This window comes from Carcharhinus amblyrhynchos, chromosome 7, assembly GCF_965287045.1.
Source record: "Carcharhinus amblyrhynchos chromosome 7, sCarAmb.v2.hapA, whole genome shotgun sequence".
In the NCBI taxonomy this organism is placed as follows: Eukaryota; Metazoa; Chordata; class Chondrichthyes; order Carcharhiniformes; family Carcharhinidae; genus Carcharhinus; species Carcharhinus amblyrhynchos.
This window is the reverse complement of record NC_137330.1, coordinates 123,350,620-123,363,881: the sequence shown is the minus strand read 5'-3', so window position 1 is coordinate 123,363,881 and position 13,262 is coordinate 123,350,620. Positions and strand designations below refer to the sequence as shown.

Below are 13,262 nucleotides of genomic sequence, written 5' to 3'. Positions count from 1 at the left end.
CATAAGCAGGAGGTGGTAGCGCTTCTGGAAAGTGTGAAAATAGATAAGTCCCCTGGGCCGGATGGGATTTATCCTAGGATTCTCTGGGAAGCTAGGGAGGAGATTGCAGAGCCTTTCGCTTTGATCTTTATGTCATCATTGTCTATAGGAATAGTGCCAGAAGACTGGAGGATAGCAAACGTTATCCCCTTGTTCAAGAAGGGGAGTAGAGACCATCCTGGGATTTATAGACCGGTGAGCCTTACTTCTGTTGTGGGCAGGTTTTGGAAAGGATTATAAGAGATAGGATTTATAATCACCTAGAAAGGAATAATTTGATTAGGGATAGTCAACACAGTTTTGTGAAGGGTAGGTTGTGCCTCAGAAACCTTATTGAGTTCTTTGAGGTGACCAAAGAGGTGGATGAGGGTAAAGCAGTTGATGTGGTGTATATGGATTTCAGTAAAGCATTTGATAAGGTTCCCTGCGGTAGGCTATTGCAGAAAATATGGAGGCATGGGATTGAAGGTGATTTAGCGGTTTGGATCAGAAATTGGCTAGCTGTAAGAACAGAGGGTGGTGGTTGAGGCGAAATGTTCATCCTGGAGTTCAGTTACTAGTGGTGTACCTCAGGGATCTGTTTTGGGGCCATTGCTGTTTGTCATTTTTATAAATGACCTGGATGAGGACATAGAAGGATGGGATAGTAAATTTGCGGATGACACTAAAGTCGTGGAGTTGAGATCAGTGCGGAAGGATGTTGCAGGTTACAAAGGGACATAGATAAGCTGCAGAGCTGGGCTGAGAGGTGGCAAATGGATTTTAATGCGGAAAAGTGATTCACTTTGTAACAGGAATACAGAGTACTGGGCTAATGGTAAGATACTCGGTAGTGTGGATGAGCAGCAAGATCTCTGCATAGATCCCTGAAAGTTGGCACCCAGGTTGATAGGTCTGTTAAGAAGGCGTACGGTGTGTAGGATGTGGAAGCATTGGGAAGGGTGCAGAGGAGATTTACCAGGATGTTGCCTGGTATGGTGGGAAGGTCTTATGAGGAAAGGCTGAGGGACTTAAGGCTGTTTTCGTTAGAGAGAAGAAGGTTAAGAGGTGATTTAATAGAGGCATACAAGATGATCAGAGGATTAAATAGGATGGACAGTGAGAGCCTTTTTCCAATGATGGTGATGGCTAGCCCAAGGGGACATAGCTTTAAATTGAGGGGTGACAGACATAGGACAGATGTCAGAGGTGGGTTCTTTACTCAGAGAGTAGTAAGAGCGTGGAATGCCCTGCCTTCAACAGTTGTGGACTCGCCAACATTAAGGGCATTTAAATGGTCATTGGATAAACATGTGGGTGATATTGGAATAGTGTAGGTTAGATGGGCTTTAGATTGGTTTCACAGGTCGGTGCAACATCAAGGGCCGAAGGGCCTGTACTGTGCTGTAATATTCTATATTCTATTTTGTTTTTCTGGAGTCACACTAACTTTAATTAAAATGGGATCACTTTGGAAAATAACTGTTCTAAAACAAGAAATCCTTACATTTATATAGCGTTTGTAACATAGTTTAATGTTTCAAGATGCAGCAAATGAATAGCTTCAAAAACATTGAGCAGTGCTGAAAAAAGGCATTTTTTCAAAGCTTTTCATCTTGCAATCATCAAGGTGCCAAGAATGCCAATGTCAGGGGAACAATAATTTTATTCTCTACGAAGAGAGAATGCTGATTGGTTGGCAAGTCAACTCTGATTGGTAGAGCTATTGCCGTGGAGAATACACCAGTTGATGGTGACAGACAGTTCACTTCTAAGCACAGTTTAAAAATTTAAACCCAGCGGCTTGACTATGATTGATCAAGGTATTTTCCTGAGTGAATGGTTATCACTTTGTTTAGCTGAACAGGCACAATGTGTGTACATGTTCTTTCTATCTGCAAAGAACTGGGTCCTCTGTATTAATATATGTAGCTACCAGTACATGGAAACACACACTGAAAGCTCGACTGATAATCTTAAATTGGTTGTTAGCAATCTGCCAATTTACAAGCAACCAGCATGTCCCTTCCTCTGTTCATAGTGGGCAAAGTATAGACCGTATCCAACCAGTCCGTGATTGCAAAACACAGAACACTGTGTCTAACATTAGATGTGATTTTAAAATTGGATAATATTTGCTAAATATTCCTCAGCATGTCAAAAATTATGCTGATAACCAATTTAAGATTATCATTTGAGCTCATGATCCATCCATTAATACACCTGTTCTTTGCAGAGAAAAGAAACATCTACATGCATTTCGCCTGTTTCAGCTAAACAAAATAATTGATAGCCATTCACTGAGTCACTTCTCAGGACAATGCCTTGATCATCAAAGTCAAGCTGTCGGTTTTAAATTTTCAAGCAGTGCTTGACACCAAACTGTCACTCATCATGAACTTTAAAGTTTATTTATTAGTCATACATTATTATTACATTAACACTGCAGTGAAGTTACTGAGAAATTCCCCATGTCACCATACTCTTCAAGTCAATGCACCTAACTAGCACATCTTTCAGACTGTGGGAGGAAACCGGAGCACCCGGAAGAAACCCATGCAGACACAGGGAGAATGTGCAAACTCCACAGAGACAATGACTCAAGCCAGGAATTGAACCTGAGTCCCTGGCACTGTGAGGCAGTACTGCTAACCACTGTGCCAGCATGATGCCCCTGATGCAGTCTCCAAGGCAATGCCACTAACAATCGCTTGCCGATCAAAAAGCACTCTCTTTTCATACTTAAAATTGTTGTTTGGTATTTTTGTGATTATCCTGATGAGTGCAAGATGAAAAGTTTTGACAAAATGAATTTTTTCAACAGTACTCATGTTTTGTACTACCAAATGACTCAAAGGAAAACTCATTGGGATGAAAATCAGACAGTATAAAAATGTATTAATAACTTCAGTTTTGAAATAAAACGGATTAGATTGTGCTAAAGCATTCCCTTCTTTTCTTCTACAGCAATCAGACAGGAACTGAGCAAATCCAACACTGCGTAATGTGCGGAATGGGATTGACCCTTTTATTAACAAGTGATGACTAATGACAGTGAGCGGGAAATGAGAAAATGACAAGACACAGCAAAGAACGGGAGGACGGAAGGGAGGAAGGAGAGCTGTCCCATGTGCTGCATTTGGAGATATTGCAGGCAGCCTCATCACACCGTTGTGCTTTTCTTTCCCCCCCCACCCACCCGCCCCTTCACTGCTTGCCGCTTTTTCTGACTTTGTTCCCAGAGGAAGAGAGTCTTCTTACTGTAATATTATGCAAAGATTCTTACAAATCCGTCAAAATCGAATCAGTGTGCTGAAAAGTCACGTAAATTGAAAGAAAAAATTTGCACAACAATTGTGTTTCTTTTGGTTTTTCCTCTAGGAGGTGGGTTATAATTTGAGCACAAATCTTGGAGACAGCTAACTATAGAGCAGTTTGTGCTGCGTTTCCCAGGAGTGTGGCCCTGTCTCATGCAATGGTGCAGTTTATACATATAGGAAGATGCATTGAGTATAAAAGCTTGGATGGTACGTGCTCTATGGTGAGGGTGTTGTGGAATTATGTTATTTTTCTAAAATTTAAAGCAATGGCAGTTCACAGGGTTTAAGGATACAGAGATGCCTTCCTTAGCTATTATTATTGTGATAATGCTTAACCAAATCAAAGACTTGTCTGTCAGTCCAATCAATAATGTAAGTTAACCAGTGCAAACATCTAGAATTGTTTTTTCCCTCATTTTGCGCATGTTGAGATGTAATTCTTTATATCTAAATCAGTTGTAAACGGTTTTTTCTTATCCCATTTTACCTGAGCAATAGTCAGTCATATTACTTTGCCATCCAGTTACTTTTTTATATGTAGGAAGCAGGGAAAGGTTGGGGCTTGAGAAGTCAGACGCTCTGTATCCATCTAACTCACATCTGTATATTCTGTTAAAACATGATACAATGCTGCACACATTTAGTTCTTTCTTTCAGTTTTCAATAAGTGCTTGTGATTAGTGGAAAGGAAAGACTTTCTGAGTATCTCTTGTTTGTTTACTTATATTTTTACCAAATGGATGTGACCCAAAGCAAAGGTGCAAGAATGCCATTAACAGGATCCCTTCATTTCTACCCATTGGATGGTGTCCTGAACCTTGGCCACCTTTGTAGCTGCAAGTTCAAATAGTGTTATTCTCACATTGTCAGTTGCTGCGAAGATGAGCACCTTGTTTCCATGGGGTATTTCATCCAGCGGCTTAGAGACTATGTGAAGCAGGTGGATTTGATAGCAAGCACATGGGATCCCAAATCCTTCATCATTTAAGTTGCTCAGGTGCCTTTGACTTATCATTTAGTTTTTCTGAAGCCCAAAATCCTGGAGATGGGGGAAGTTAAAAGTTCAGCTGATTCTCTACAAGCAAGGGGTAGGGTGAGCAGATGTGGTGGGGATGTGCATTATGAATCAACTGGCTTCAGTAAAGCCAGTCAGTGGCATGAATCACAAGTCTTCCACCAAAGCCCCCATCCTCCACATCTGCAAAATAGCTTTGTGGATATGTTTGCAGTTGTTTCTGGGCTATCAGAAGAGTTCTGTTCTACACATCTACATACACCCAGTGGAAGTCATGCCTATTGATAACGAGCATCAAGTTCTTAATCAGACTCACATAGACCTCTAACAATTAGGGAAAAAAATTGATCCCAGAAGGGATTGATTATTTAATTACTTTGGCTTTTTAAAATTTCAATTTTTAGTCTAATATGGATCTCCAGCTTTGCCAGTTGGAGTGGCTGTGAAATTGTGGCACTTCTTTGAGATGGGAGCCTCTAAAGGCACAGGCCACAAACATCAACTATTTAAATTGTATTAGTCCCTGCTTTTTGGGATGGCACCAACTCCAAAGCAAAGTGGTATCTGGCAGTGGAGCAGTGATCTGGAATTTCAGGTTCATCGCATTTAATAACTTCTTGAAACTGCTCATTTTTCCACTGTAGACAGCCATCAGCACTTTGGCATCATTTGTCTCCAGTAATCTCCCCTCACTTATGGCTATGTTTCCAAACTGAATTCTTTTTGTTAAATGATGTTTCACAAGCAAAACTGCTTCAGATACGCTCATAAACATCTCAATAAAATTCATTTTGCTCATCCACGGTAGGAATCCCGAACAGGGTGCTTAAACATTATTTTATATCCTGCAGTGAGATTGCTGTGTTTTGGCAGATCCCAAAATAAAATCCAATGTCAGCTATAATCTTGAGCCAATATTTTGGTTAAAATTATCAATTTTCAATTCAAAAAAGTGATTGCATAAATATCAATAGAAATTGTTTTATCAAGTGTTTGGTTCACATCTTGTAGTCCTCAAGGTCCACTTCATGACCCTGCTGATCACTCTTATATAGTTAATTACATTGGAGTTCCCAGCCCTAGACAGCTGATGAATTATGGGATTGGGATCATATTTCTGTTTCTAGATTATATTGCATTGAGATCCAGTGAGAGTTCTACAAAATTAAACTGTTGGGTAAAAGATAATGAAACAATTGCCATGGGGAAAGTGACTTGATCTGTTACTATTTGTCAAGGTGATCATTGGTTTAGAACGGAGTTGAGGAGGAACTTCTTCACTCAAAGGGTGGTGAATCTCTGGAATTCTCTGCCCGTTGAAGTGGTGGAGGCTGCCTCGCTAAATATTTTTAAGACGCGGGTTGATGGGTTTTTGATAAGAGAGGGGATTAAGGGTTATGGGGAGAGGGCGGGAAAGTGGAACTGAGCCAAGACAGATCAGCCATGATCTTATTGAATGGCGGGGCAAGCTCGAAGGGCTAGATGGCCTACTCCTGCTCCTATTTCTTATGTTCTTATGATCATGGAGGGCTTTTCTTTAAACTGTGATCTTCAGATTGGTAAAAGCATACTTCCACACCAAAACCAAGCTCTGTTTTTTTGGATTAAGTATCATTTAATTTTTTGAAAAGGTGAGAGTTTTTTCTTTGAGATGTTCATCACTTCTTTTCTCTTGTTTCATCTCCAAATACTCAAACAGATCACAAAGAGATTCAGTAAAATGGGTAGGGGGAGGAGGGGGGGCAAAGAAACTAGAAGCAGGGATATGCCATTCAGCCCTTCCAGCCTGCTCCACCATTCATTTTAATAATGGCTGATCATTGGATTCAATGTCCTGATCCCTCCTTCCCCCCAATATCCCCTAATCCCTTTAACTCCGATAGCTATATCTAATTTCTTCTTGAAATCACACAACATTTTGGCCTCAACTACTTTCTGTGATAGTGAATTCCACACATTCACCACTCACTAGTTGAAGAAGTGTCTCACCTATGCCCTAAAAGGTTTACCCCTTATCCTCAAACTATGTTTGTAGTTGTATGTATGTAGGGGTTACCTTGTTAAATGTGTTTAAGGCACAGATAGTTAGATTTTTAACCAATAAAGGAATTAAGGGTTATGGTGAGCAGAAGTGGAACTGAATCCACTATCAGATCAGCCATGATCTTATTGAATGGTGGAGCAGGCTCGAGGGCTAGATGACCTACTCCTGCTCCTATTTCTTAAGTTCTTATGACCCCTAGTTCTGGACTCCCTCGCCAACGGGAACACTCTTTCAGACTCTACCCTGTCTAATCCTGTTAGAATTTTATAAGTTTCTATGAAATCCCTTTTCACTCTCTAAACTTCAGTCATCTTCCTTTAATAATTTCGTCAAGGCTGCAGCTACAAAAGCCGTGCCTGATGTCTCCATGTTTCCTACCCACAACTTGGAGCGGTAACATTCCACGCAGATGACCATGGCCATAATCATATGTCCTGCCATTGTGAGAACAGGCACAGACATGACATCAGCTATTGTTTAAACCAACCGCTTCATCAAATGATGTGCAAAACTTATTCCACCCATTAAAACTATCTCCAAACACTCATTGTCATTCCATACTCCTAAGTTATTTAGTTTTCCCAACTTGCCGAAAGAATGCTGAGTTTGAAGTTCCCATTCAAAATTTGGCAAGCACTAAGGCACATGGCCATGTTAAGTCTCAACCACTTCAAGCCGGAAAACCTGGGTTTCTGACATGGTGGCAGAGATTAGGGAACGTTTTGTTAAGGAATTGTGCATGCAACTGTACATTCAATAAGGAGGAAGATGGTTGTACCCTGAACATCAAAGCTGTCTGTAGAAAAGCTTTTAAAAAATAGATCCACTCAATATTTGGGTACATATTTTAATCACAGTGCTGGGTGACTGAAATAATTTGTGACGCAGATGTGTTGTCTTCCACATCTGTCTCCTCTTATATCTGAGTGTCAGCATCATCAGCTGATGTCAACTGAGCATCTGTCATGATTGTAGCTAGATCCTGATAGATGCACAATTACTTGGAGAAATGTTATGCAAGATCAGATTTGTGTTGATCATGTGGGACTTTTGATATTGGAATGGCATGTTGAAGTATTCAGTGTTATCTGGGTCTTCTTATTTTACTAAGTGTAAATGTATTGAATTAACATGCCTCAGTCTTTAAGAAGGTACAAATTTTAACAGTTTACATTTCATTTACTTAAATCTCCTGTTCATATATTGGTGGATGAAAATGAACGCTGGAAATAATCCCCCTCCCACCCACCCAACCTTTACGCCTGGGAATTTTTTTAATCCCTTACCTTGGGAAATTTTTGACGCTGTTAATTTTTAGAATTTGCTCCTCTATTTCTTCAGCAAAAATGTTGACAAAACTTCAACAGTTTTTTAATCTTCTCATGGGGTATAAGGATAAATCTCTACAACCAGCATATGACTCATCTTATCAAAATTTGAAGATTTTTATCAGTAGACTTAATTTTAAAATGACATTATAGAATATAAAGATGTAGCCTATGTGCAATGGGCTGGTAGGTGGTGGCAGAGTTTTATACCTCAGTTACAAGGAAATTATAGGCGATTTGGTCAGACACATGTTGGTGTTCATATTTCACTTGAGCAGTGATCTTTATGTTTTCACTTTGCCAGTACATTCCACAGTCTCACAACAGAAATAATTCTCTTGCCCTATCCTGAATTTCAAAGGTGTAAGATTCTCTGGGATCTCAAACAATGTAATGGTCGGCTGCTCCTCAGCAGGTGGTGCACTTGCATTCTTTCTCCTTTACCTGTGTTTTTAATCATGTCAGTTGTTTCTGATAATGAAAAGAATGGAGGCAAGAGTTTTCGCAAAATACTCACTGGGATTGAAACCCCTCTGTAATCAGAAATTGCACACAGTGCACAGTATGGGGCTCTGCTGCACTGTTCGTACAAAAAAGTTATCTTTTGCAAATGTGGCTTGGAGGCTGTTGAGTTGGAATATGGTCCAACCAATGCACAACGTTAGACAAGTTATCTGCCTCATTGGGAATATTAATTACCCTCTTGTGGCACTATCAGTCAGTAGTGAATTTCACTTTACCCTTTGCCATTATTGAATGAGAGACTTATAGAAAGTGCAGTTCAGATCTGTCAACAATCAAACTAACAGTTCTGTGGTGAAATATACAACAAACTATAACTACTAAAGTTTAAAATGTGTGTGTGAAAATCAAAATTTACCTCTACAGAGGTATAAATATTGATGAATGATAATGGATACGAACTAAATACTTGGTAGTTTTGTAGCTTCTGTAAGACTTGTTCAAAATGAGCCTTATTTTGCTGTTGGAAATTAACTTAGTCCTTGAGCAATGTATGAGTTCATGAGTTTCTTGAGGATACATGCACATAGTTTAATGCTGTCTACAGAATTTTCTGAGGAAACTTTCATTGAGTTCAGCGTTTCCTGAGGACACTTTGTGTTTGAATTATATAAATTGGATTGGAGTAAGTTGTGGATTTAATATCTGCCTCTCTTGAAAAGATGCATCTTACACGAGCCTTCAGGAAAGTTGCCAACTACTTAACTTCGACAAGCCCAAGATTATTAGTATTTTAATTGTGCTGGTTTCATGAGGGTTTTAAAAAGAAATATGCAAAATGCCGTGAAAATGTTACCACAAATTTTCAGCAGTATGCGCATTTATTTCCATAGAACTGACGGAAATAAAACATCTACGTTCAACAGTTGACCAAATGTGTGTGTGCGTGCATGTATGTGTGTGTTTCAAAAGGCCATATTAAAAGATTACAATAAGTGTGCATTTTTCAGCACAGGTCCTGTACAATAGGGTAAGAAGTAGAGAATTATTTCTCAATGAAGTGCATTTCAAACAAGCTTCAAATGTCTACCTGGCCTAAGCTTTGTACCATATGATGAATGACAATTGGCATACCCAACAGTAAATAACAAATTAGATATTTTAAAAGTTCATAATCTCAGTCTCACAATTTGAATTGTTTGAGAAAACTGGTGTCTGCTGTGGAAAGGACATTTTCTGCTTATCTCTTGTAACCAAATTAAATTAATATCTGTATTAAGAGTAAAGTACTGGTGCTGGAACCAGGCTTGAGTCTTTATATCATGATAACATGTTCAGCAGTTTGTACTAGCAAGTATTGTGTTTTTTAAGTTGCATTTTGCCTTTAGATGTTGTGCAGGTGAATTCCAATTTTTTTTTAGACACAGTTTACCATAAAAATAATAGCCTTCGACCAATCCCCCTGCTCTCTGTGATAAATACTATAGAATCATCAATTGACTGTGTAACTAAGGCAGACACAAGGTGTCTCATTCTGACTTCAAAGGCAGCACTGATGATACCAGACATCACAGTGAAAGGTGAGGTACAAGCCTGTCTCCACGATAAAGTTAAGTTCATGTTAAAGAAGAGCCCATTGGGAATGCTCCTCAGATACATCTGCAAAGCAGGTCTATGTCAGGATCCTAGTACATACATTTCATCTACAGGTAGCAAAAATGTGGAAAGCAATTTATTTTGATTCAACTACTTCCTATTATACAGCGTAAACAAGGTTTCTGTCTCCAGCATGTCTCCAGATGTTGACTGCTCTTATTCCTCATCTCTATCATAAATGGGGTTTGTTTGGGACTCCTTTTTTTTTGGTTGCCAAATTTATTTGCACAGACTTTTATTGGTAACTGTCTTGTCAGAAAAGCTTAAGAATTTATTTTCTTTTTCTGGTGGAATGAACAAAATTTATCAACAGATTTGTCAAGTTGTCAAGCCTCTAAATCAATCCTTTAGATTTACAATTTGTTGCAACTCTTTCAATCATATTACATTTTTAAATTTCTTACATGCTAATTTTTTGAGCGAATGGAATAAAAATCAACATTAGATCTGTTGACCAAGTATTTCTGTTGATTTGTGTGTAAATATTGTCATTAAATAATACATCAATAGAGTTCATTATACAGATCCAATCATACAAAGAACGAAGAAAATTATAGTACCGGAACAGGCCCTTCGGCCCTCCAAGCCTGCACACCAACCATGCTACCATAGAACCCTACAGTGCAGAAAGAGGCCCTTCAGCCCATCGAGTCTGCACCGAACACAATCCCACCCAGACCCTATCCCCATATCCCTACATATTATACCCACTAATCCCTCTAACCTACATATCCCTGGATACTAAGGGGCAATTTCTTAGCACGGCCAATCAACCTAACCCGCACATCTTTGGACTGCCTGTAGCAACATTACTGTGAAGTTTCTGCTACTTCCCAATGGGAATCTGCAAAGCATGAAAACAAGTGAAGTATTTTTCACCCCGACAGGATACATAGAGCATGTCACAATCCATGAATGTCTTCAGAAGTGCCTTTATTTTGCTAACAAATATAGCACCAAAATCCCAAAAACAGCACACAAGGTAAGTTAATTTGTTTTGGTAGTGCGGTTCAAAGCTAAATATTGACACCATGAAAATCCCCCTGCTATTTATCAAATAGTGCCATGCTATTTTTTTGCATCCACCTGAAAGGCACATCAGAGCAGATAGACCATTTGACCTGACTATGTTCTGCCAGTCAACAAGATCATGTCTGATCTGATTATGGTCTTGAATCCACTCTCCTACCAGTCTGCCATGAACTCTTGACTACCTTGTCAATTTGTCTTAACTCAGATTTGAATATATTTAACAGTCCAGTTTTCATTTCTCTCTATATAAGAGATTTTTAAAAAGCATTCTCTAAAGCATTTAGATAGTTACATGGATAAGATGGGTATAGAGGGATGTGGGCCAAATGCGGGCAATTGGGATTAGCTTAGAGGTTTTTAAAAAATGGGTGACATGAACAAGTTGGGCCGAAGGGCCTGTTTCCATGCTGTAAACCTCTATGACTCTATAGAGAATTTCAAAGAGTAATGACACCCAAGAAATTCCTCCTCATTTCTATCTCATTGGTGAAAATCACTTCTCATTTTTGTAAACTCCAAAACGTACAGGCCTAACATGCTCAACATTTCCTCACAAGACAACTTCATTTCAAGAATTAGCCTAGTTTGCATTCTCTGAACTGCTTTCAATGCCAGAATATACCTCATTAAGCAAGGAGACACAAAGTGCATAAAAATCAAGGTACAGCCTCAGCAAACCCCTATACAGTTGTAGAAAGATTTCCCTGCTTTCATACTCCAGCCTCCTTGCAATAAAGGCCAACATGCTATTTGTCTTCCGAATTATTGGCAGCACGATGGGTAGCACTGCTGCCTCACATAGCTCCTATATAGGATCCTGAACTTCCTAACTCACAGACCACAATCAGTAACAGTAGGCAACAACACATCTCCACGATCATCCTCAACATCGGTGGCCCACAAAGCTGTATTCTCAGTCCTCTACAATATTCCATATACACCGAGGACTGTCTGGCCAAATTCCCTTCCAATTCAATTTTCAAGTTTGTTGACGACACTACTGTAGTGGGTCGGATCTCAAACAATGATGAGACGGAGTACAGGAATGAGATAGAGAATCTGGTGAACTGATGCAGGAATAATAATCTCTCCCATAACGTCAACGAAACAAAGGAGATTATCATTGAATTCAGGAAACGTAAAGGAGAACATGCACCTGTCTATATCAACAGGGATGAAGTTCAAAGGGTCGAGAGCTTCAAATTTTTAGGTGTCCAAATCATCAACTATTTGTCCTGGACCCCCCCATGCCGACACTATAGTTAAGAAAGCTCACCCACGCCTCTACTTTCTCAGAAGACTAAGGAAATTCGGCATGTCTTTCCAACTTTTACAGATGCACCATAGAAAGCATTCTTTCTGATTATTGGTGTGGCTCCTGCTCTGCCTAACTCCGCAAGGAACAACAAAAGATCATGAATGTAGCCCAATCCATCATGCAAACCAGTCTCCTATCAATTGATACTTCCCACTGCCTTGGCAAAGCAGCCACCATAATTAAGGACTCCACGCACGGCGGACATTCTCTGTTCCACCTTCTTCCTATAGGAAAAAGATACAAAAGTCTGAGATCATGTACCAGCCGACTCAAAAACAGCTTCTTCGCTGCTGTTGTCAGACTTTTGAATGGACCTACCTCGTACTAAGTTGATCTTTCTCTACACCCTAGCTATGACTGTAACACTACATTCTTCACTCTCATTTCCTTCTCTAGTATGCTTTGTAAAGTGCGCAAGAAATGATACTTTTCACTGTATGCTAATACATGTGATAATAATAAATCAAATCAGGAAACTGAGTTCAATTCCCAGCTTGGGTCACTGTCTGTGTGGAGTCTGCATGTAAACTTAAACTTAATTATTTGCTATTACCTGCATACTAATGTTTGTGCATGAACAACCAGATCCCATTGTAGTGCAGCATTCTGTAGTCTCAATGTAAATAACTGCTTTAATATTCTGTCAAATTGAACCTCATTTTCCCATCATTATGTTCAATCTGCTAAACTGTTGCCCTCTCTTATTCAATCTATAGTGCTTTATGGACTCTCGGGAAGGGGGGGTGGCGGGTGCGGCAATCTTATGAAAAAAATTCTAAGTCCAGAGCAAGCTGGAAAATGGGAGTTTCAGATTTTTTTTGGTGAGTCCAAATCTTTGCACTTTGTGCATATATAAAAAGGAAGAGGCTGGCTAGGGTGAACGTTGGTCCCTTAGAACATAAGAACATAAGAAACAGGAGCAGGAGTAGGCCATCCAGCCCTTCGAGCCTGCCCCGCCATTCAATAAGATCATGGCTGACCTGTCGCTGCTCAGTTCCACTTTCCCGCCCTCTCCCCATAACCCTTAATCCCCTCTCCTATCAAAAACCCATCAACCCGTGTCTTAAAA

General features: G+C 39.7%; 1 protein-coding gene across 3 annotated transcripts in view; it reads left to right on the top strand.

The window, feature by feature from the left end:
• enah (ENAH actin regulator) overlaps positions 1–10,297 on the top strand; it is a 561,715-nt gene extending 551,418 nt beyond the window's left edge. For all 3 annotated transcript variants that reach the window (XM_080193082.1, XM_080193083.1, XM_080193084.1), the window contains one exon: positions 2,986–10,297. In XM_080193082.1, the coding sequence (XP_080049208.1) occupies positions 2,986–3,023 (38 nt within the window). In that variant the 3' untranslated portion in view covers positions 3,024–10,297. The remainder of the gene's footprint in view (positions 1–2,985) is intronic.
• Positions 10,298–13,262: the final 2,965 nt, after the last annotated feature.